This window comes from Neofelis nebulosa, chromosome 5, assembly GCF_028018385.1.
Source record: "Neofelis nebulosa isolate mNeoNeb1 chromosome 5, mNeoNeb1.pri, whole genome shotgun sequence".
NCBI lineage: Eukaryota > Metazoa > Chordata > Mammalia > Carnivora > Felidae > Neofelis > Neofelis nebulosa.
The window spans coordinates 84,077,608-84,103,340 of record NC_080786.1 but is presented as its reverse complement, the minus strand read 5'-3'; the positions used below and the strand labels follow the sequence as shown (position 1 = coordinate 84,103,340).

Genomic DNA, 25,733 nt, shown 5'->3' with positions numbered 1-25,733 from the left:
TGTTTTTTCTTCCAAGAGTTTATTTAAGTTCAAGTTAGTTAACATGTCCTGCATTATTGGTTTCAGAAGCAGAATGTAGTGATTTATCATTTACATACAACACCCAGCGCTCGTCACAAATGCCCTCCTTGATGCCCTTCACCCATTCGACCCAACCCCCCCATATACCTCCCTTCAGCAACCCTCCATTTGTTCTCTATAGTTAAGTCTCTCATGGTTTGCCTCCCTCTCTGTTTTTATTTTATTTTTCCTTCACTTCCCCTGTGTTCATCTGTTTTCTTTCTTAAATTCCACATATGAGTAAAATCATATGGTATTTGTCTTTCTAAGCATATACTTATTTGCTTAGTATAATACACTCTAGTTCCATCCACGTTGTTGCGAATGACAAGATTTCATTCTTTTTTGGTGGCTGAGTAATGTTCCATTATATACATATACCTCCCATGTTCTTTATCCATTCATCAGTCAATGGACATTTGGGTTATTTATATAATTTGGCTATTGTTAATAGTGCTGCATAAATATTGGGGTGCATGTGCCCCTTCAAATCAGTATTTTTTTGTATCCTTTGAATGAATACCTGGTAGTACAATTGTTAGATCATAGGATAGTTCCATTTTTAACTTTTTGAGGAGCTTCTATGCTGTTTTATAGAGTGTCTGTACCAGTTTGCGTTCCCATCAACAGTGTAAGAGGGTTCGCCCTTCTCTGTATCCTTGCTAGCATCCATTGTTTCCTGAGTTGTTAATTTTAGCCATTCTGACAGGTGTGAGGTGGTACCTGGTATCTGGCAGTGGTTTTGATTTGTATTTCCCTGATGACGAGTGATGTTGAGCATTTTTTTCATGTGTTTGTTAGCCATTTGAAAACCTTCTTTGGAGAAATGTCTGTTCATGTGTTCTGCCCATTTCTTCACTGGATTATTTTTGGGAGGTTGAGTTTGATAAGTTATTTATAGACTTTGGATACTAGCCCTTTGTCTTATATGTCATTTGCAAATATCTTCTCCCATTCTGTAGGTTGTCTTTTTAGTTTTGTTGATTATTTCCCTTGGTGTACAGAAGCTTTTTTTCTTGATGAAGTGCCAATAGTTCTTTTTTGCTTTCATGTCCTTTGCCTCTGGAGATGTATCTGGTAAGAAGTTGCTGTGGCCAAGATCAAAGAAGTTGCTGCCTATGTTCTCCTCTAGCATTTTGATGGTTTCCTGTCTCACAGTTAGGCTTTTCATCCATTTTGAATTTATTTTTGTGTATGGTGTAAGAAAGTGGTCCAGTTTCATTCTTTTGCTTATTGCCATCCAATTTTCCCAACACCATTTGTTGGAGAGATTGTCTTCTTTCCATTGGATAGTCTTTCCTGATTTGTTGAAGATTAGCTACGCTATAGTTGTGGGTCCATTTCTGGGTTCTCTATTCTGATCCATTGATCTATGTGTCTGTTTTTGTGCCAGTACCATACTGTCTTGATGATTACAGCTTTGTAATATAGCTTGAAGTCTGGAATTGTTTTACTTTTCTTTTTCAACATGACTTTTTGATACTCAGGGTTTTTGTGGTTCCACACAAATTTTAGAATTGTTTGTTCTTGCTTTGTGACAAAATGCTGGTGGTATGTTGATAGGGATTGCATTGGATGTACAGATTGCTTTGGGTAGTTTAGACATTTTAACAATATTTGCTCTTCTAATCCATAAGCATGAAAGTTTTCTCCATTTCTTTGTTTCTTCTTCAATTTCTTTGAAATGATGTGATCCATGCAAGTGACTCACATGCTGTTTTTGTACTTGCAGGTTTTAAATCCATTCTACGTGTTCCAAGCCTTTACCCTAACTTTGTGGCTGTCTCAAGGTTACATAGAATACTCTGTGGCCATCATCATCTTGTCTATTATCTCCATTGTCTTAAGTGTGTATGATTTGCGACAGGTAAGAGCTAAAATCACAGTTGGGTTCTATTAAGCTTATGGTGCACAAAAAGCAAAGCCTATGGGTTTTCCACTGACAGCAAGGAGTAGCTTTGTGAAACTTAAGTCATAAAGCAAAAAAAACAAGGGCTTACTAAATGTGAGAACTCAGGAGGAGATCTTCAGAAATAGCAGGTAGATGTAAATGTCTTTGCAAACCCGGATTTATCGACTGAAGGCTGACCCGCATACAGTGTTCAGAAGGACTCCGAGGCTGTATCTGAGTATGGTGGGAAAGAATGCTTTGATGGATTAATGATGACAGCATACCTTTCCATCATTGTTCATCTCATAGCTATTTAAATTTTTTAAAATGTTTTAACTTATTTTTGAGACAGAGACAGAGCATGAACAGGGGAAGGTCAGAAAGAGAGGGAGACACAGAATCTGAAGCAAACTCCAGGCTCCGAGCTGTCAGCACAGAGCCCGACATGGGGCTTGAAGTCACAGACTGTGAGATCATGACCTGAGCTGAAGTCAGATGCTTAACCGACTGAGCCACCCAGGCGCCCCATCTTGTAGCGATTTAAAGTCTTCCTTTTTAAAAATAGTCTTCTTTTTTAAGTTTATTTATTTTGAGAGAGAGCAAGTGAGCATGAGCAGGGAAGGGGAAGAGAGAGGGGGAGAGAGAGAATTCCAATAAGGCAACATGGGTCTTGATCTCATGAAATGCTAGATCATGACCTGAGTTGAAATCAAGATTCAGACGCAGCTGACTGAGCCATCCAGGTGCCCCAAAATAATCAGTCTTCTAAATGAGATAGCAGTGCATTCTGAAATAGAATTTTGCTGAATATTACTTATAACTCCACAGTCCCTGCAAGTCTCAGCCCCCACAGTATCTTTCTAGAAAACGTTTGACTACTTTGCTTAAGAATCATCAGCCTGAAAATCAGGAGGCAACCCCAAAAACGATGTCTCACTGTATTTTCTGTATGTTTTTGAAAACTTGACTATGGAATTAGCTTTGTAGAGATGGGGCTGGGGGCTGGGCATTGTTACGGTACACTGTGTCAGCCTGTCAACTCTACTGCACTGTTGAAACTGCCTAGTCTCAAGTTTCATCCTTCATCTCCAGGGAAAAAAACTAAGATCCAGGGAGCTTGTTCCAAATCAGAGTTTGGTTTTGTGACAGAGTCAGAGCTTCTGGCTCCTCATAAAATGAAATTCTGCCACATGTGCGATATTTCCTTAGCATAAGGCACTTTCCAAAGTAGTGTCACAGCTGGGAATGAAAGTCAAACACAAGTGTTGAGAAGGGAGATGAGTTCTGGATGTCCACACAGTGAGCACTGGGCACAAGTCAGAAAGGCAGGCGTGGGGCCTTTACATAAGCCTAACTGAAAGGGAGCTTTCATTCCTATTCCATTTCAGTGGCTCAACAATATTAAATCTAATATCAGCTCGTTATCTGGTTTTAGATCCTACAAATTTTGAGTTATGAAGTCTTTGATGAGAAATGAAAGACAATAGATATGTAAAGAGTTAGGAAACAGGATCTAAAAATGAAAAGTTAGATGAATGGAGATACTTTGAGCTGGAGACCAGGCTACTAGGACTTTGTTTTGTTTCTGGTTTTCTGCCTTTTTAAAAAGTGAGTACCTAGGTGTGTTTTTTCACAAACTAATTTATATCACAAAGATGTGAAGAGTGACCAGCAACTTGCCTGGCTGCCGAGGCCTGGGGGAGAGTAACTGTCTTTCTGGTGAACTCTGGGCCTTTGAGCAAAAGCATGACCATAGACACCAAGACAATAAAGATCTGACTATTCTGCTGAGTCTCAATAGAAAAGTAGAGTGTCCTAAGCTTTTACCTTAGTCATTTGATAAAGGTATGTAATGTGAAGCCAGCAGATAGAATTTCTAGTTTCTGGGTTTTGAGAAATCTTTCCTTAATGGAATATCTGATTTGATACGTGCAATCCATTCATACACTTTCTGGCTTAAGTCACACATCAGTGAATACAGCCCTTCTCGCATGTCGTTCCTTCCACTGGGGCGACATCTACGCACAGTCACCCGGATATATCGTCATAAACCATCCAAGTGTTCTCAGGAAAAACACAGAACTCTCTGAGGCCTTTTGGGAGGGAGAACTTATCTAGTCAGATTGAAAACCTCCCCCTTACCTCTCCTGTTTGTGTTACTTGGTGCTGTTATAATCAGTTTCCTCATCTGTAGAAGGTGTGTATGTGTGTGGGCATGTGAGTGTGTGTTGGTGTTAGAGTTGAGCGAATTAAATGAAACAATCACTTTGAATACTTATATTTCTGGTACATAGTAGGCACTTAGTAAAATGTTAGTTCTTGTTATCATTGATATTGCTGTTGCTGTTTTTATTATTAAAAGTTAGGGAAAGTTGGCAAGGGACAGATGGGAGGGGGAGGGGGTACAGAGATTGAAGAGAACAGGAGGCAGCATGGGACCATCGGGACAGGGCTGGTAACAACCGCTGGTTCACTCATATGAGCCCGAGGACTCTGTTTTCCTTGGGCTCACTTTCCTCAGCTATATACATGGTGGAGGTTATACCCTACTTTTTTAGGTCTCACCATTTTAGGATTCTATCATTTTGCCAGGGCCACTGACAAGGAATGTAAAAAAGCCCTTGAAAACTTTAGAATGCTAGTAAGAAATTTTCTGGCCACTGGAAATCTGAGAGCATGTGCTGCAAACTGGAGTTAATTCCTATTGGACCCTAATAGTGTTCACTTGGACTTTAGTCCTAAACTACTCAAGTCAGGATGTGTATGAAGAATAGAAACCTGTCTAAATTACCCTAATCATCAAAGGGATATGTACTATAAATATGTACCAGTAGCTCATAGGACTGAAAGACATGAAGTACAGTGGACTTTAATGGAGCCTGTACCCATGAACTTGGGTTACTCTCTCCAGCCTCGTATTCCCTGACAAGCATGAAAGTAGTACACATATTTTGGGGCAAGCACTGCAACCCCCCTCCTCTTAGAACTCTGGCAGCCTGCAACTAGTTTGCTCTAGGTGGCTCTCTCTTTCCACTGGCACACATAGTTGGAACGGGGGTATCTGACCCAGCGGAAGCCAGTCCATCAGCAGGAATGATGCCCATATATCTTTTAGCCTGGGATCCAAGCCTAAGACTTGAAGCTATCTGTCATGCTCTGTCAGGAATGTGATCTGAAAAGTGATGCTAGGACCAGGGTGGCAACCCTTGATCCTTGTGTGTGGACAGCAGAGAAAAAAACTTGCACAAAGAACGAACCAAATACACAGAGACAGAGGTGAGCCATATGGAGCCCAGCAGAAAGGGAGAGGGCAGAGAGACAGAGACCGAATGAATAACCTACTCTTCATAGCATTTCCTGCTCTTGTTTGAAGCCCTTGGGAGCTCTGGCTTCACTTCCCACCTTAGGTTAGTGAGATGTCCCTGCATCTTCACAATTTCTCATCTGCTTAAACCAGTTTAACCAATTTCTGTTGCCTGTAATCAATGGGTCCTAAGTAAATGTGGTGTTACCACTTGATGTGTTACACCCCTTACAATATTTCCACATATTTCCCCTGACTTAAATACATACTTCCCATCTACATGTTTATGACAAATTTCAGTCTCTCCTCAAGTTCCTTTACACTATTTTTTTCATTTGGAACGTAGGTATAACTGTCTTTAAGGAAACAGAAAAGAAATATAGAGATTCCTGTGTGGGAGTTGGGAAGGGTTACAGAGAAAACAGGTTTGATTCAATACTCTAGAGGGCAATGTTTCAGTGAGAGAATTAGTCAAGATTCCTAAGCTCCTGACCCATTAAGTCAAAATATCCAAGGTAACAAGAGGAATCTGTGCTTTTTCACAGTTTCATAACAGGTGCTTGTCATGCATTCTGAAAGCTTAAGAGCTGTTGTTCCAGAGGAATCCACCAAAAGACAAATTCAAGCACTAAGATCCACAATACATATATTTATTTATTTATTTACTTATGTCATCATTAGCTAAATATATATTTCATTTTTTCTCCTCTATAAGATGCAGAGAAATACAAGTTTATGTGGAGATTTACTTATGTATTTATTTGTTTTAATAAAACAGGAACATACTTTGTACATTAATCTGGAACTTGCATTTGTCACTTTACAATAAATATAACGGCTATCTACCAAGTAAATAAATAATTCTAAATCACGTTTAAAAATAACGGTGTGAAATTCCATGGTATATCATAATTTGTTCAGCCATTCGTTTATTTCTAGAAAATAGGGGGCTTCCTTTCCAATTTTTGCCACCACAAGTATGCTGAATTACACACAACTACAATATAGATGTGTCCTTACATATGAGTGTTTGCATTTGTTTTTAGTAAAATAATCAAAAGCCAGGTTGTTGAATCTAAATGTATGTATATTTTGGATGTTAATAGATCCTGCAATATTTATTATTTTCTTAAATAAAATAACGGCAACATATGAGAGTATCCATTTCTCCAGATCCTCACCAGTGTTATATATTGATGTTTAAATTTTTTTTAGTCTAGTGTATTTTAAAAAAATTGTGTCCCAATGATGTTTTAATTTATATTCCACTAATTATTAGTGAGATTAGATACATTTTCCTCCAATAGATATATGCATTTTTGTTTTCTATTTATTGTCTCTTTATATCCATCATCCATGTGGAAAAGTTTTCTTTCTTAGTCTATCATTTTTCCTCTGACTTGACTTTTGTCAGATATTTTTTTTTTATTTATTTATTTATTTATTTATTTATTTTTGGGACAGAGAGAGACAGATCATGAACGGGGGAGGGGCAGAGAGAGAGGGAGACACAGAATCGGAAACAGGCTCCAGGCTCCGAGCCATCAGCCCAGAGCCTGACGCGGGGCTCGAACTCACGGACCGCGAGATCGTGACCTGGCTGAAGTCGGACGCTTAACCGACTGCGCCACCCAGGCGCCCCATGTCAGATATTTTAAAATGTGTGCAGTCAAATATGTTTCTCTTTTTCTGGGTTTCTGCCTTTCTTGTTTTGCTGCTCAAGTGCTCTTCTAAAAGTAGGCATGCTCTGTTCTATTTGTAATTTTCTCAATATTTATTTTAAAATCTTTAATGAATCTTAAATATTCAGGTTCTACATCTTAAAATCCCTACATGTCTTTGTTTAAAATAGTAACTGACCTGGGAACTTCACTTGATGGCAGAACTGCAAAAGCTTTAACAAGGAGACATTAATTCCATTAGCAGTTAATATTTGGGTTTTTTTTTCAAGTTTTATTGATTTATTTTGAGAGAGAGACAGTGCGAGGGGGGAGGGACAGAGAGAGAGAAATACAGAGAATCCCAAGCAGAGTCTAAGCTGTCAGCACAGAGCTTGATGGGGCACTTGAACCCACAAAACCGTGACATCATAACCTGAGCCGAAACCAAGAGTCAGACTGTTAACTGACTGAGCCACCCAGGTGCCCTTGCAGTTAATATTTGTTAACAAAAGCTTATCAGACCCAAACTCTAAGGGATCTTGTAACATTATACAAAATGGGCCAGTTGCCTGAAACTATTTTTGCAGTTTAAATCACAAATGCTCACCAATCAATATTTCTTTAGCACAATTTGTAACGGGCTCCCCCGGTCTGTGACAGATGTGCTTGTGTGGGGCATGGCAGCCTCTAAAATGATACGCATGTGGTTGTGGTGTCCTCCCACCACCTGAGACGGAGGGATGGGGACAATCAGGGAGGTGAAGTGACTTGCTCGGTAATCGTGGCTATAGATCCCAGCCCCGGGTTTCCTGATTCTACATCAAGTACTTCACACTGTCCCACGGAGCAAAATCTCAAAGAGACCTATGCATTTCCTTGCAGCAGTAAACGATTGATAATTTTATTACGAAAATATTTGGGAAAGGGGCTGCTAGAAATGGAAGGAGCATCTACTGTCATTTACAAATCATGCTAAAAATATAACAGCTTTTGAAAATTGCAAGAGGGGAGGTGTTTGCAGGAGTGGAATAAACTATCTTTCTGCATCTACTGTGGCCCCAAATCATGCAGCAAAGAGAGAGGCACCTTGCCTACGCCAAGAAACACCCTCGGCAGCCCCTCTCTAACAAGTTTGGTGTAGGTATGAGTGTAAATTGAGCTGGCACTCAACTGTATTTACACTGAGCCGTGTTGCATACTCTATTGCTGGCTCCACAGGCGGCCGCTAGAAATAGCACTGAGAGTATCTGACCCATGGTGCTTTGCCTTTAGCCATGACTGAGCTGGGCTCAAAAGACACCTGAGTTAGTGCCCTCATTACTCATCTCTGGAGGAAATCCAGCCACAGCAAACACAAGGACACACAGCAACAGATGCCGGAATAATAACAATATGCAAATTAGCCTTGGAAACTGATCCTGGTCCCACTAAACTGGGACTGGAGAAACCAGAGGGGGCCTAATGAAAATCAGGCAACGAGCTTCCAAATCACGGCAAGCATCATAGCACCTGATTTCTCCTAGCTGGTTGGTTGTCATAGAGACCTGTGTTTGTAGAGTTTCTGGGTACATTAGCTCAGAGAGGAGGCTTATATTATCCTTCTCCAGTGTTGTTGGGAGACGTGGAATAATTCAGTTCTATTAAGTAAATGCTTGCTGAGGGCCTACTATGTGACAGACTCCAGGGGTACATAGATGAGTGTTTGGCTCTTTGAACCACCTGCCTCACACAGGAGACCTGACAAGAAAACGCCTGTAATGGAATTGGTCATACACTAATACAGGCGGAAACACAGGGAGCAGAACAATGAATTCTTTCTGAGATGTTAGAGACTTATGGAGTGGAGGTGACGTTTGAGCCAGACTTTATTTTTTTTTTATTTTTATTTTTTTTATTTATTTTTGGACAGAGAGAGACAGAGCATGAACGGGGGAGGGGCAGAGAGAGAGGGAGACACAGAATCGGAAACAGGCTCCAGGCTCCGAGCCATCAGCCCAGAGCCTGACGCGGGGCTCGAACTCACGGACCGCGAGATCGTGACCTGCTGAAGTCGGACGCCTAACCGACTGCGCCACCCAGGCGCCCCTGAGCCAGACTTTATGTAAAGGATTAGGAGTTTGCTGGTAGAAAACCTGGGTGAGCATTCCAGGTAATAGTTTGAACGAAGGCATGGAAGCATGGCAGGTTTCGCAGAATGCTAAGCCTGATGAATAAATCCAGCTTGATGCCATAATGATTTTTGAGAGGGCATTTTGAACTTATACTTCACCACTTCCAAATGTGTTGATTATCATCCTCTTAAGCTAGGGTGAAATTCTCATGGCAGTGACTAGAAGAGTTTGCTAAGCAAGAAAGTAACTTAAAGAAATTTATAACAAAGGAAGGTTATTTATCTTCTTAAAGGAAAAAAGCTATTTTCAAACACTTTAGGGGAACATATTCATCAACAGAAAAGGCTTTAGAGTCAGATAAACCCAGGTTTTACTGTCAATCTTAATACTTAGTAAGTAAATGATTGAAGGCAAGTTACTTTAACATTTCCAAGACCCTGGTTTGTTTTTGTTTTTTGTTTCTTTTTGGTCATTTTATTTTGTTATATGTACATTGGAGACAATAACATCATCATAGGATTATTTTGAGGAGAAAAAAAATCAAGCAATACATTTCAAGTGCTTACAACAGTGCTTGGCACGTAGTAGTTGCTTACTGTTTTAAAGTGCCTAATAATAATACTGTGAGCCATTTATAAACCCCAGGTTATTTCTTCTATGAAGTCTTAGGGGCTTTGACTAAATCTCTGATATGCAAAACATATCCGTATCAGACATGTTGAGTTTTGAAGGAGCTTGAAAATGATTCAATTCAATGTCATTTGTTTACAGAAAGAACAAGTAACATAAAGTGAAATTTCTTATATACAGGTACATGGCTGGTTAGTGGGTAAACTTGACCCACGACTCAGGAGTCCTGAATGAATCCAGTGTTCTTGTCCCAGAACCACGGCTGACTTTCTCGCTATTACCCATCAGTAAAATGGATGCCCCAATAAGCAAGCCTCAGAAAGTCAAGTTAGGGCAATGACTATGTACCTAACGAACAGCAGTAGCATTTCTTCCATTCAGTTGTTCCAAATGATTGAAGTGTTGCCTTTCCTAAAAAAAAAATGGAGTAAATAAGAAATTGTTCTGTATAAATAGAAACACGAAATTTATTAATTTCTCTCAAGAGGAAAATTGTGTAATTGTGTGTAATGTTTATCTGGTGACATTGGCTACCTTAAAAATCATCAAGAGGGCAGATAAAAATAATTTACCCTATCATCTAAAAGGGAAAGTTTTATACTTGAATTAGGTTAAGCTATGTTTAAAGTACTGTTGACGGTATTCAGATCTCTTCCAGTTAGAAGTATCCAAGTAAGTGACGTCCATACAGAAGGAGGCAGTGCCTTCCAGGGATGCTTCTGCCAATGGCGTCGCCTACAGTCAGTGTATGGAACTGTGTGGACAATTTGCCCTCACTCCTCTGCCTTCCTGTCTCCTGAGTTATCCCAGTAGATGCTGCCTTCGCTTCTCCAGGCTGCTTCCATTTCCTCCACTTAGCCCAGGGTGGTATCTCAGTGAATTCCACCCTAAGCAAATCTTCCAAGGGGATGCATTAGACAAAACAATGCTGTTTTTCCAACAGCAACTTTCTTATTAATCATTAACCCTTGCTGAGCTCTTACCATCGTAATGAGTAATATCCAAAGGGATAACTAAGAGAAGCATTACTTAAATTTTGAAAACCCTCTAGAAGAGGTACTGTTAATATCTCCACTTTCAGATGAGGAAAAGGGAGTTAACTAAGCTGAATAATGCCTAAGGGGAAGCACTAGGGTTCTGGAGCATCATGGCTTCAGTCTCCAGACTGACCCAATAGGAAAATCCACCAGTTTGTAAAGGAGAGGATAAAATTCCACGTAAAATCAAAACATAACTCAAATATTCCCAGGCTTCTACAATGGAAAGATCAAATTCATTTTTGTTGTTTTATAGACAGGGAAACGGGTACCGAGAGGGAACCTAATCTGTTCATGGTCTTGTTCTTCCCTTGTGTCATCGTGCGCCCTTAAGAAGTACAACCTCGGGGACTTAGCGTTGGTCCTTGGGGACAGTGGTTGTGCATTATGTTTCCTGGAATTGAAATAGCACTAAACTAATTACCATATTTGTTGCTATAAGTCGGGGGTTGGCTGCGGTAGGAATTGGGGCAGGGAAGCAGAAACGCTAAAGTAGAGCGTGAGCCTTTGCCCAAGGAAGTTTTGCTGTGTGACAGGCTTGGTATTTACAGTATTGAGATCATGTGGTTTTCCGGTTATGGACTATCTGATACTTAAACGTTGACTTTGAATTGGTAGCAATCAGTGAAGCTGCACAACCTTGTGGAGGATCACAACAAAGTCCAGGTTACAGTCATGGTAAAGGACAAAGGTACGTGATATGTTCTGCCATCTTCAGCATCCTGATATTTCAGAGTGGAATCAGTCCCATTTGTTATCGATTATTAGTTGAGGAGAAAACCTCTTCTGATGAAACCCAGGACGGAGGCTAAAGTAAGGTAAATAAGACTTTTCAGATGACAAACTTAAGGAGGAAAGGTCAGGCAAACTCTGACCTGCTTTTCCAGGACCCAGACGGTGAGCACCTCACTGAATTTTGTACCCTGAGTACCTTGCATGCCTCCTCCTGATTGAACCATTTTGACCCAGTGTCTGAGTCGCTTCCAATTCCCTCTGCCTTCCCATATTTCACTCACTGGAATGTTACTGGGTAAGCTTTCTTGAGGCGTTTTGATTTCCCCAACTAATGATCCCAAACAGACCTTGAATTCTAACACTTCAATCTGTTATCCAGAATCCAGACCCGAAGAATGCTTGTAAATGGTATTTGCTCTGACTTACCCTGGGTTGGGGTGGCCATGGCTCTCTGTAAGGAGCAGGGAGTTGCAGCCCAGAGTAGCAGAAACTGGCTGGGTGGTTCATCCCAACAAGTGCTCTCCTCCCAGTGCTCATCCCAGTGCTCATCCCAAGTGCCCTCCTCAATGCCCATCACCCACTTTCCCCTCCTCTGCAACCCCCATCAACCCTCAGTTTGTTCTCAGTATTTAAGAGTCTCTTGTGGTTTGCCTCCCTCCCTCTCTGTACTTTTTAAAATTTTTTTCCCCTTCCCCCATTCTTTTTTTTTCTCAACGTTTTTTTTTTTTTTTTTTTTTTTTTTTTTTTTTATTTATTTTTGGACAGAGAGAGACAGAGCATGAACGGGGGAGGGGCAGAGAGAGAGGGAGACACAGAATCGGAAACAGGCTCCAGGCTCCGAGCCATCAGCCCAGAGCCTGACGCGGGGCTCGAACTCACGGACCGCGAGATCGTGACCTGGCTGAAGTCGGACGCTTAACCGACTGCGCCACCCAGGCGCCCCTCCCCTTCCCCCATTCTTAAGTAAAAACAGGAAAAGTTCAGCCAGTCACGGGAACTTTGTTGTGTAGGTTTGCAGAAGCTGGAATCCCATCTCTTGGTTCCTGGGGATACTCTTATTCTTCCAGGAAAAACTTCATTGCCATGTGATGCTATCCTGATTGATGGAAGCTGTGTGGTGACTGAAGGCATGCTCACAGGTAGGCCATTGCCATGGAGCTGCTTCTTTCCTGTCCAACATCTCGGCCAAGAACAAAGCAGATCAACATATCCTTACCTGCCTGATATTAAGATATTGAAAGATAGGTGAGGTAGACACGGCTAGGCTATTCATGCAGGTGAAGACTCCATAAATGCAAACGGGATAAAATGTATCCCGTTTATATAATGTATACCCGTAATATAAGAATCAAATAATAAATACAAAATTAGAAGAAAAGTCTAATATATGTGATTGGTTAATTTCCTGGTGCGTGGGGTGAATAAGATCGTTTGGTTCAGAGGACGGTGAGAGAATAGACTACTTGATGCACGATGTCTTCATAAACATGAGCATGGTTTACACACCTATCCAAACAGAACACAACCGGAAACCAACAACTCTTATAATTGGCAGGATGCAGAGATTTTATACAGCTCTGCTCTCTGTGGATGGAAAACGGAGCCCCAGTTTTTGTGGAAGAGTATTGAGTTGAACCTTCAGGAAAGTCAGTGTAACATTCTGTTCTTTAGAATTGTGTTTCCAGTTGATCCGACCAAGCAGAAAGCCAGTTTTCTTGTAACAACGTTTTGAACTGTCGTCCTTGCTCTCATTTGCGCTTTGTAAAGTTCACTTGAATTTGTGTAATTAGGAAGGCACTATTCAGAAAATATTCTTTAGGCAAAAACCAAAACACATGGGACATCATGATGAGAGAAGAAACTATACAACACAAAAATAGAAAGAATGTGTCTTTCGTGCTTACAAATTGTTGTGTTTTTCTGTTCCCAAGTTGCTAAAGACAGGAAAACACACACACACACACACACACACTTTTTTAATATCACCTAAATGTAAAGAGAATCATCGATTCCTAAATTGTTCAACACAAGCAGATTTCACATTAAAAATGGGTCTGCTTAATTTAAAATTGAGACAAGGAAATGTAGTAAACATAACTATGCTCGGTATCATTACAAAATGCCCCTTTAGTGTGTTGAAATCTAACTGCCTTATAATGATAGTGATGAGGATTTGCATACTGATGATATCTTTCATCTGGAATGTTGCCATAGCACCCCACGTGCAAACCTCATGCCCAAGAAAAACTGGCCTCCTAAACCAAAGACAGCAACTGTCTCACATTTCCCAGCAGCCTGCCAGTGAAGAATGGCTTCTCTCATTGGTGACAGAGCATGGCTGTGAGAAAAAAGGGAAGGAGAGATCGCAGTGTTTACTCCGCTGGGTCTACTGACTGGGGTGTTTGGTTCTTGCCTTACTTCTGAGGAAAACTCAGAGAAAGAAATGGTGGAGATGGCAAACAAAGCTGCCTTTCAATGTGCAAAACTGACCTAAAATGATCTTAAGCAGTGAGTGGCTTTTCTTAGGTCTACTTCTAGAAAAAGAAGGTCACCAGCATTAATATCTGTGTAAACTATGTACTGGTAAAAATCCGTTTTAGAGACAGACACATAAAACAGAAATATATTTCTTTCTCATTGTTTTCTTTGGAAAGATCTAAGGCCATCATACTCTAAATACTTTATTACATAGTCTACATAGATCTGCCCACTCACGTATACATTTGTAAAAAGGATCCTGATTGAACAATAAGATTATGCTTAGATTCCTGAAACTGCATATGTCTTCCTCGAGCATTTGTCCAAGAATGTGACTCAGGTTTTTTTTTTTGTTTGTTTGTTTGTTTGTTTTTTGTCCCATGTGCAAACCAGTCTTTCGTATATATAGAAGTCTTTATTTAGAAGAGAATTAGCAAATACTCCAAACATCTTTAGAGCAATGAATGTTTTAGAAATAATTTTTATATCTCACTTCATCATAGGATAAACAAATTAGGAATTATTATAATGCCCAATTTACAAATGAGGAAATGCACGTGAGAAGGGACCAGACTGCCCAGCTAGCCAGTATCAGGGCTGGAGGTGGTATTTTTTGCTCCCAGACGTGAGGGGCCACCAGAGTGAGGAGGAAGCAGATTCTAAGAGGGGTAGAGCTGACATTCCTTGTGCCTCCTCATCTTTTTCTCTCCACTGGGTAGTCCTGCCCATAACACACATCCATTGTAGGGTCTTCTTCATCCTCCTCTCCTTAGCCTCGTCCTACTGTCATAAGCTCAACTATGCAAGAAACGTAATCGTATAACTACACTTACTTTTTAATTTTTGCTCCAAATCTTGCCATCCTTGAAAGTAAGCAGTGTTGCAAAATATCTGGTCCAAGCCAGACAGTTGTCCCCACCAGTTGGCAGGTCTCCTGACTCAAGTCTGGCTACTTGAAGTTGTGCAAGGCACTGGGGAGGTGGGTCTGTCTAGGGCAGCCCTCCTTTCTGTTGCTTCCACTCTGCTCTGGGCTTGAGAAATGTCCCAAGCCTATCTCCCTGTAAAAAGAGGCCTACTGATGCCTCTTTCTCTGTTTCCACAAACTTCTAGGGTCTTTCCTTACCTTACTTTTGTGCCGGCCCCTTCTCTCAAGTACACACAACATCTAAGCTTCCTTTGGATTTTCTTCCAACTCCCAATCTAGGGATTTTTATGTAGCTAGAAAAGTAGTGGAGGGAAGGCAGGTGAACGGGAAAACTTTGTTCTTATTCTCATGTAGTCTTTAAAATTCATGGTCAAACTTACAAATGATGTGTAAAACCCAGAAGCCAGCTATCAACTTCTCTATCCTTTCTGCCTCTGGAGACAATGGGCTCCTTCAAGATCTAGCTCCTCATAAAGTGGTCAAGAGGCAAAAGGGGGATATTATGGGGGAAATTATGTTAATGCCTGGAAACTTTCTTTTGGCACAAAAGCTAATTTTTCTTATTTCTTATATGTATTAGGCACTATGCTAATATTTTACGTATATTATTTCATTCAACCTATGAATCTATAAGGTGGGAGAATCTGAGGGCCAGAAAGGATAAGTAATTGGTCTAAAGTCACACAGCTTAAAAGTGGTAGAGTTGCTATTTGGATTCATTTGTTCATTCATTCATTCATTCATTCCACAAATGTATATTAGCTCCTATTCCAGAATGCTCTACTATGTGCTAGGGATACAACAGTGAACAAGGCAGATAGTAATCTGTCTTCATAGAGGTGATGTTCTAGTGGGGACAAAGAAAACATGAAAATAGGTAAATGACATAAATTTCCAATGCTTATAAATTCTATGAAGAAGTGAAAACACTCAAACCCAGGCCTTTTGACCTGGGAGCCCATGCTTGAAACTACTGCTCCCTCATTCTCTTAGAGGTGATTATGGCAGAGAGTGGCAGGATTCATTCACTCTGCCACAATCCCATCCTTCTCCCTCTACTCACAGAATCAGCGATGTATTTGAAACGTGTGTGTGTGGTGGGGGGGAAGTATGCAGAGATCCCAGTTGGGTACACAGAAATTTTCCTAAGTGGTGATTTCCCATTTACATCCTGTCCGACAAGCTTATAATGAGTTAATAAGTCTTTTCCCTCTTCCTTTTTCCTTTCCTCCAGTCTCTCACTTCTCCTTTTCTTTCAGTTATTCATTTGCCTATCCACTTATTCAGTAAAGGTTCAGAAATGCCTCCTCTGTGCCAGGCACTATGTTGTGTGCTGGAGTCACCAAGACAAATGAGAGATGGCCACTGCCCTTACACAGCTCACAGTCTAATGGCCCCAGAAGTAGAAACAAAGAAGGGCATGGCATTTCAAACACTGCTTCCATGCAGAGGCACTGGCTCACTGGGGACAAGGGAGAGAATCCTGCTTCACAGCACCAGGACTTCCGGGTCCTAGAAGCCAGGTGAAGTGGATGATGAATGTTTTTCCTTGTGAAACACTCTCCGGGCTACTTAGAATTTCATAGATTTGTAGGCAAATTGTCCTTTCTTGAGATTCCAAGAAAGGCCAAGCATGAGGCTCCTTAATATGTGAGTAGTGTAAAAGAGACTTGAAAGTCATTTCTGTGTAAAATCATATCTGATTTGAATGTTATCTTTGGAACATTATCTCCAAATGGCTTCCATCCCTGGTTGATTGAATGTCTGCCTGCCACGAATGTCATTGGTTGTGTGTGCAGAAACTATCCACTAATATTAGTCTATGAATATATAATGGATTAATATTCAGTGATTCATAGGCATAAAAACATTAGAAATCATCTCTAAGTATCTGCTTTCACAAAGGTAGATTTCAAAACAATGTGGTATGATGATTTGGAGATTTGTCAAAATGTCCTATCCCTTTTCCAAAGCCACTTAGACTACAAGTGGTAAATCCAAACAAAGGATAAATATCAAACAAAGGCTAAATATCATAATTTTTAAAGACAGTGAGTTAGGGACAATGCCTGGCTAAAGGAATTTCCTGAGATTTTTCAAGATCACTAATAAAAATTGTATGGCTTCTTGCACCTTAGGATATAAAAAAATGCACCATGTAGAAAACTGGTTGTTGAAAAACCAATCATAGGAAAACCTGGGCAGTTGTTTTTATTCAGTTCATCCAGGCATTCAGCAAAAATAAGTCTTTTCAACCTATCACATACCAGCAAGGAAAATGAGGAATATACAAAGTTATATATGTCAAAGTCCTTGCCACCAGTTATTACTTAGGAGAGATAGAACCTAGATTTTGTAACTATAATCAATAGAATACTATTTCCAAATTAGAAATATGACATGTTATTTTGCTAATTGAACATTTAGCAAAAGACTGATGGAATTTTAAATTCATTCTAATGCTTTTTAAATCTGGGAGTGAGGAAGTTATTAGCACTTTTATTTTTATCTCTGAAATGTATCCTTTTGAACTCTGAGCTAATTTTCTTTGTATCTTAAATACCCTGTCTTCCCACCATCAGGGGAAGTAGAGGAATGGTATCATCTAAGAATACATATATATATATGTATAACAGGATATGCAAGTGGCTTAGATTAGCTGGAGTGTGTAGGAAAAAGAGCCAGTAATGCTCAGATTGTGGTGGCTTTGAAAATCTACCAAAAGAGTTTGCACTTGAGACCCCTCCAAAACTTACCCTATGTATCTCTTCATCCGGCTATTTACCTATATTCTTTACCAGATCTTTTAACAAACTGGTAAATGTATTTCCCTGAGATCTATAAGCTGCTCTAGCAAATTAATTGAACCCAAGAAGGGGATTATGGGAACCTCGGATTTATTAGTCAGAAGCACAGTTGACAATGTGGGTTTGCAATTAGCATCTGAGGTGGCATGGGAGCAGTCCTGTGGGACTGAGTCCTTAACCTGTGGGATCTGATGCTATATCTAGAATTGAATTGAATTGAATTGAGTTGAATTGAATTGAATTGTAGGACAACCATCTAGTGTCACGGAATTGCTCGTTGTGGGAAAATCCCCATCCATACAGCATCAAGAGTGTGTGAGTGCAGTAGTAGCCTCATAGCAAAGGAGACACATAGGAGGAAGGACTGGAGGTCTTTTCCAACTCAAGAGGTCAAGGCATATTGTGGGTGAGATACTTTTTCATAAAAAAGAAATATTAGTTCTACCATAGACTCAAATTATTATTATTAAAATGGTTTTCATGTCAAGGAGCCAATTATAGGTAATCCATTGGTAAGGCAGCCACCACTAGATAGTGATTGCTAGTGAAGCCCTTGGGACCCAAACGCAAGAGTCCAAGAGTTACTTGGTGAGACATACTCATGGAGAAAAGCAGTTAGGAATTGGGGAATCAGACCATGAGAGAGCAGAGCACGGGAAGAGGAGGAATCAAAGGTGATTCCGAGACTGTAAACCTGTCACTCAGCAAAAGGATGATACCACAAAGAAAAAGTCAGGAGGATGTTTAGTGGTAAAAATATTAGTACGGAGGTGCCTGGATGGCTCAGTCAGTTAAGCATCCGACTATTGATTGTGGCTCAGATCATGATCTCCCGGTTTGTGAGTTCAAGGCCTGCATTGGGCTTTCAGCGCAGAGCCTGTTTGGGATTCTCTCTCTCCTTCTCTCTCTGACCCCCCCCCCACTCTGTCTCTCAAAAATAAATAAAATAAAAATTAAACAAAATAGTATGGATTTTAGGTATGTGGACTTAGGGATGCTAGTGGGATATCCAGGTTGGGATGAACAGCCCACCATTGGGAAACATAGAACAAAAGCACAGGAGAGAGGAAATGAAGATTAGACATTATCGATCTAGCTATTTAATTAATTGTTAATTAACACTTTAATTGTTAATTAATTATGTATTAATGAGAATGGAGCTGAGATCATCCAGAAAGAAAAAAGAGAGGCCCTGTCTTGTTATATTGGTTTTTATCTTTCACTGCAAGCTCCACAAAGATCATGAAGAACATTTAAGAGGTTTTATGAAGGCATAATTTCTCATTCATCTCTGTACTTCTAGGACGGCTTACCTCTACCCTTACACTCAATGTCCCAAACATTCTCAACCATTTTTAGTGCCAAGGGCACAGAATGATCTTTCACTTCTTCCAAGAACAATTTCCTTTCCTCCTTGATCTAGTTGGCCTCATTTCCTTTTGAGTTGTCATTTATTAGTTGTTCTGGAAATGTTTCCTGGTCCTCTGGGTTAGATCTTCAGATCACCCAGTAATACTACCAAAATCCTTACTTTATTGTACTTTAATCATTTATTTACTGCTACTTACTGGCTTGACTCCCTGGGCTTTCTGAGGGAGGGATTTCTGTTTTGTTCATTATTTTAAGCACCTAGAACAGTGCCTGGCACAAAATAAGCACTTAAAAATATTTGTCAAGTGAATGGATGAATGGGTTGATAAATAAATGAGAGGCAAATAACAATAGCTATATACTTGCTTTATAGCTCCTTAATTACCTAGCATAAATTTGGGCTTAAAGAACACTTGAGGGGACAATTAGGTGACAACTATCTTTGTTAAAATGGCCTGCTTTTTAAATTACGGCAGCAAACCATGCAGACCAGGTATGGAAAATATAGGTGGACCTTAAATAAATATGTAAAATATAACCAAGTACACCACTGCTTGCATCGCCAGCATCCTTGAGAAATCATCTGACCCAGGAAATGGGCATTAAGACCTGAATAGCTATGGTTTGTATACTGTCTCAAAACTGTCAGGCACCAGCTCTAAATACCTGAGTTCACACAGAATCAACAAAACACAATCTTCTTTAGGAGAAAGCATACCTGTCACAAAGACGCCACTGCCCCATACGGAGAACACCGTGGCCTGGAAATCCCACAGCTTGGAGGACTATCGGAAACATGTCCTTTTCTGCGGGACAGAAGTTATCCAGGTCAAGCCGTCTGGGCAGGGGCCAGTGAGAGCAGTTGTTTTGCAAACAGGTTAGTAGATTCCACTTTTGTAAATGTAGTCCCTGCTTAGAGGTGGGGGAGTTGGATTGGGGAAATTAGGTTTAGGATTATGGAGTTTGCCACCTTCTGGTAATAACAGTCATACTTGTTTCTAGTCAGATCCTTATTTATTCTAAGTTGCCACCATTTCCAACCTCACTGGTTCATTGTTAAAACCCTTGTCTAAGATGAAATACATCGATGATACAGAGATGAAATACATTGCCTCAAAGGCAAGACTGTGTTCTTGTTTGTTTGTTTTTTATGTCCCCAGGCTTCTTTCCTTTTCCCTCTATACCAACTCTAAGTGATTCCCAAGAAAAAAGTTCCAACCATTATCACCTGAGGACTTTCTCCTTTCAAACTGCTGCTTGCTGGGATATTTCCAGGTCCCTGCTGGATGCCTCCCTCTGGGTTCCCTACAGACACTTCAAAGTCAAGGCATCGAAAGGACTTATCCTCCTCTTTCTGTCGACAGCATCACCATCTAGCCGGTCTGTCCACATCACCTTTAGCTTCCCACTTTCTCCCGTACCAAGTAGGACACCACATCCTGTCAATTCTACAAATACCTCCTGAGTCTTGTCTCCCTTTCCTTCATCCCTAGGACAGTTGGTGTTTTGTCCAGGCCTTTCATCATCTCCTGTCTAACCATTGCAACAGAAATATTCTCTTGACTGTTCCCTTTCAGCTTTTGCCTCAAATACTTTGCCTTGTCTTTTGTTCCACCTCCCCTTGGATCTGCTACCAAGTCATATTTCTAAAGCAGAATTTGAAGCAGTTTACACACACCATGCTCAAAAAGTTTTCAAGACTACTAATCTTACTCCCGGTCTTTCACAGGACATCACACAGACAACACTACCCCTGACCTGTGTTTCTGCCAGCCACATATGCACAGATCCAAAACCCACCTTGAACTTTGTTGTCTCTATGTGTTAGCCTATGATTCAATTGTTCTACCTGATTTTTTTTAAATTAAAAATATCAAGTTTTGCTTCAAAGGGGTCAGTGGGCATGAGCTTATGAATGGAAATCATGGGAACCACCTTATCTGAGCTTGTAAAATGCTGAGGCAACAAGTTAGAGAAAACTCTGCTCTTTTTCTCCAAAGCCTACAAAGCCATGTTTGAGGAGACTATATGTTTACCAAGCAGTGGGATTAAGGCGTGTTTCATACAACAGTGGTTCATATCTAGTAGCCCCCCTTTTGTTGCCAATAACTTAGATTTTAATGAAGATCTACTAAGTGCTATGCCCTGAGGGCTAAAGAAAAAAATTAGGAGACATTCCTTACCCTTAAAGAGGATTGTGGTCTGGTGCAGGAAACAGTGTGGAGTTAGAGCTAACTAAACACAGAGCAATGATAGATGTCACATGATTAAGTGTTACAGGGACCCCAAAGAGGGGGAGAAATTATTTTTGATAGGAAGTGTGGGAGTAGAACTCTGAAAATATTTATTTGATGAGGCGGCATTTTGAGCCAAGCCTGATAGGATGGGAAAGATTTAGCCAGTCCTAGCAGAAAGCTAAAAAAACATGCTAATCTATTTCTGCAAAACACAAAAGAAGGACTGCCTTGGAGTTTTCTGAGAGCAGTGAGCAGTAAAGAGATAAGTCTAGCAACACAGGAGTATACTGAGGGTTGACAGGATCTGGAATGCCGTGCCTAGAAATTTTAACTTTATTGCAAAAAATCAGGGGTTCTGGAAGGTGTTTGGGCATAAGAATGACATGATCAGAGGTATATGTGTTTAAGAAATTACTTGTTTTGTGCTTTCCTTTTGTCTTCATTTTCTATTATTTTCAACACATACTTGAGCTTTAATGTCTTCTCTTAGCAGCTCGTCTTCTCTGGTGACTCTGTCTGTCAGTCCTCAGTCTTCTTTTCCTCAATCTTATGCATGAGTGAGGAGCTTCACTGTGTGAGCCATTGTAGCACTGACTTCCAGAGCAAGAGAAATTGAACAAGGTTAAGTGAATACCACTTATTGTTCCTAGTGACTTGTAGGGATAATAAATGTAAATATAGTTTGCAGTGATGTCTTCATCCCATATTCAGATGACACTATTAACCAATCCTTAATTCAATGCAAATCATTTTGGGTGTCGTGGTAAACTGTATTAAAGGAACTTACTCCACCTGTGATTACCTTCATGCAGGTTACAATACTGCCAAAGGGGACTTGGTGAGATCCATCCTCTATCCCCGACCTCTGAACTTCAAGCTATACAATGATGCCTTCAAGTTTATAGTGTTCCTGGCCTTCCTTGGCATTGTGGGTTTCTTCTATGCCCTTGGTGTATATATGTACCATGGAGTAAGTACTGGGGGTAAGGCTTTTTAATGACATAGCTTTTTCAAGGATCCTCACCTAACTCAAAAGGGTTGGATAAGGTTCTCTCTTAGCCCCATCATTCTGTGGATCAGTTCTGTCCAATAGAACTTTCTTAGATGATGGAACTATTCTATACCTACATGGTCCAATTTGGTAGCCCTTAACCACATGTGCTTATTGAACACTTGAACTGTGGCTAGTGTGACCAAGGAAATGAATTTTCAGTTTTACTTCATTTTAATTATTTTTAATTAATTTAAGTAATTTAGTGATTTGATTATTTAGTTAATTTAAATTCAAGTCGCCATATGTAGCTAGTGAAAATTGTATTGGATGGCACAGCTATGAAAAGTTGCAAAGTTCATGACTTCTTTCACCACTTGGATGCGAATGAGAGGTTACTTCATGTGTGGCATTGGTAATACCGAAGCCCAAACATCCTCAGAGGAAATAGGTGTTTCTCAAGTCTGATAGAATGGAGAGGATTTAGTCAATCAGATCAGGGAGGAGAAAGGGCATGCTAGTTGGAGTGAGAAAAGGACAAAGGAAGAAATGCAGATGGGTCTTCTGGAACCAGCAAGCAACTGAGAGATTAAGTCTAGCAAGGTAAAATGGGTCACATTGAAGGGGATCTTGAATGCCGTGCTTAGAAATTTGGATTATTTGAGAATGCTGAGATATTTGAGTGTGTACATTGTCTAAGGCATACCCAACATACCATGTACCCAGTGAGTTTTTCTATGTTTTGTTAGGTTCTAAAATAGAACTGGCTGTCCACTTTTACAGAACTATATGCTGCACGGATCCCCACTTCCTTTTAAACTTCATAGTGGTCTGGTTTTGGTTTGTTTGAGCATTTCTCTTAACAGTTGTGATGGCTGAAGGAAGGGTTCTCACAAATGACCTCTGAGGTCCTTTCTGGTCCTGAGAGTGTGATTCTTTTGTGAACTGTGTAATCTCTTCTTTAAGACATACTGGGATGTTAGCAATGTGGGCTCATTGGGAAGAAGAAAAAAAATGTAAATAAAAGGGTCCAAACATAGGTATGAAACTGGGTATGGGTGACTTAATTACAATACCCAAATTTAGTGCATTCTATGTGTGTGTTGTCGGGGAGAGGGGTAAATATCTCGTCACAGAGTGACGAGAATTTCCAGGCAATGTTCACTCTCGTACTTGAGCTCTGGGTAGTCATTTCAGTCTGATATAAGCCTTCAGGCAGCATTTCTAGGTCAGGCAAAGGCAAAGGAGGCCAGGACATATTGGCACCCCTAGAAGGGACCCTGGAAAGAGCTGGGCAGACTGTTAAAGCAAGTGGGACTGGAACTTGAGGCACTGTGCCAGTTTCATCTGGGGAGCAGGAGCACTGAGCAGGAAAACAAGCAAAAGGCCCTCTTCTGTGGACCAGGAAGCACCCACAGTGATTCGGAATGAAGATTTCCCGGGTAGAACTCAACATCTAATACACACCAAAGCAGCTATACTAACTGTAGACCCCACCTTCTTGTGGGTCATAACCTGTGACCCTGCTGGCTTCCTCCATCTGTACTGTCTCAGGAATAGACAAAGCTGAGTCCTCAGTGTCAACACTTTGTGGCTGTGGTTGGGAAAAACAGAGAACGCTGGATTTTGTGACAATCTGAGATTGGACCAATGATGTATCTAGCAGCCTTTGATATTGAACTTGAATCTGTATTTCCAGTACTCAGAAGAGGACTTTAGTGGCTAAAATTACGGTTAATTTCATAAAAATCTAGGGTAAGGCCATTAATTTCTAGAGAAGGTGAAAAATAAAACAAGCCATGCTGTGATTTGATCTAAGCCCTATTCTTTTTTTTTTTTTTAAATTTTTTTTTTTTTCAACGTTTTTTTTTTATTTTTTTTTATTTTTGGGACAGAGAGAGAGCATGAACGGGGGAGGGGCAGAGAGAGAGGGAGACACAGAATCGGAAACAGGCTCCAGGCTCCGAGCCATCAGCCCAGAGCCCGACGCGGGGCTCGAACTCACGGACCGCGAGATCGTGACCTGGCTGAAGTCGGACGCTTAACCGACTGCGCCACCCAGGCGCCCCAATCTAAGCCCTATTCTTATCAGCCATGTGAAGTTCTGTGGACCCGCCTGGGATCTTGACTCTATGAGAATTGACTGGATACTATAAGACACTGGTCACATATTTGTGGCCCCCGAGTGGGACAGCCTAGGGTTCAGATCCTCACCATTTAACTAGCAGATGGCTTGGGGAAGTTATTTTAATATTTTAAGCCTTGGTTTCTTTATCTGTTAAATGGAGAAAATAACAGTGTTTACATCCTAAGGTTGTTGTGAGGAGTAACTAAATCATTTATGTAGCCTAATCCAGCTCTCGCCCCAGAATGTGTGCAGTGAGAACAAGCTATTTTTACTACGGACTTTCCTTTAGCAGACTCTTGGTCATCATTTTTATCAGGTTACCATTCATTTAATAGTTCCTGTGTCAGAAACTGTGCTAGGCTCTATATCTAGAGATGAATAAGATGAACTTGCAAAGGACTTCAAAGATGTATAAGCCAAGCTGCTGCACCCAAGCGGTTTGGAAGCGACTGGGGGAGATTTATAACCCAACTGTCAAGCCCGTGTGTGAAATGTTACAACTCAAAAATGGTCTCAGTGCCTGGGGAGTCTAAGAGGGTGTGTTATGATGAGCAGAGGAAGGATGGTACTCTGGGTGGAGGGAATACCAAGCAAAGAGAAACAGAGTCAAAAAGGGCAGGGTGGACATAGAAAAAGGATCAGAGTTTCTTTTGTGCACAATGGGAGACAACTTGTCTGTTCCTTAAGCACACCCAAGAGATCTCTCAGCCCCACAGAGAGAGCAGCTCTCTTTAAATATTTTGAGCTTCTAGAACTCTTGGAGTGCTGCAGGAGATGGTGCTAGAAAGGGTGCCGCCCTGTGCTGCTAGGCTAACTTCCATGTCCCTCCCTCCCTAGGTTTCTCCAAGAGACACGGCAACCATGGCCCTGCTTCTCCTCACCGTGACTGTCCCTCCTGTGCTACCAGCTGCCCTGACCACAGGAATCGTGTATGCACAAAAGAGGCTGAAGAAAAAGAAAATCTTCTGTATTTCTCCACAGAGAATCAATATGTGTGGACAAATAAACCTCGTGTGCTTTGACAAAGTATGATCTAAACTTTCCTGATTGGAGGTTGATTTCAAGGCAGAGCAGAGCTGGGAAAGGCCTCCAACTGAATGCCTGGTTCACTGCTCTCATTTTACATATAGGAACACTGAGGCCAGAGAAGGTCACACAGTGGGCTAGTGTGAGACCATGCTCTACAAGCCCACTGTACAGAGTCCTAAGGAAGTGGATTAACTATATCACATCATAAATTTCTTCCCTATGAAATTTAATATTTTTTGCCCGTATTGGGTTTCAAAACAATCTCTTATTGTAATAACTTCTATGACTGACTGGCTTTTTCAGGCAAAAAAATTTGTGAGGAACATTTCTGTTCCCTG

At 40.7% G+C, this 25,733-nt stretch overlaps 1 protein-coding gene across 2 annotated transcripts in view; it reads left to right on the top strand.

Moving 5' to 3' along the window:
* LOC131512337 (probable cation-transporting ATPase 13A5) overlaps positions 1–25,733 on the top strand; it is a 116,578-nt gene that overhangs the window by 39,616 nt on the left and 51,229 nt on the right. For both annotated transcript variants that reach the window (XM_058730857.1, XM_058730856.1), the window contains exons 7-12: positions 1,793–1,927; positions 11,313–11,385; positions 12,440–12,568; positions 19,717–19,887; positions 22,060–22,217; positions 25,204–25,392. In XM_058730857.1, the coding sequence (XP_058586840.1) occupies positions 1,793–1,927; positions 11,313–11,385; positions 12,440–12,568; positions 19,717–19,887; positions 22,060–22,217; positions 25,204–25,392 (855 nt within the window). The remainder of the gene's footprint in view (positions 1–1,792; positions 1,928–11,312; positions 11,386–12,439; positions 12,569–19,716; positions 19,888–22,059; positions 22,218–25,203; positions 25,393–25,733) is intronic.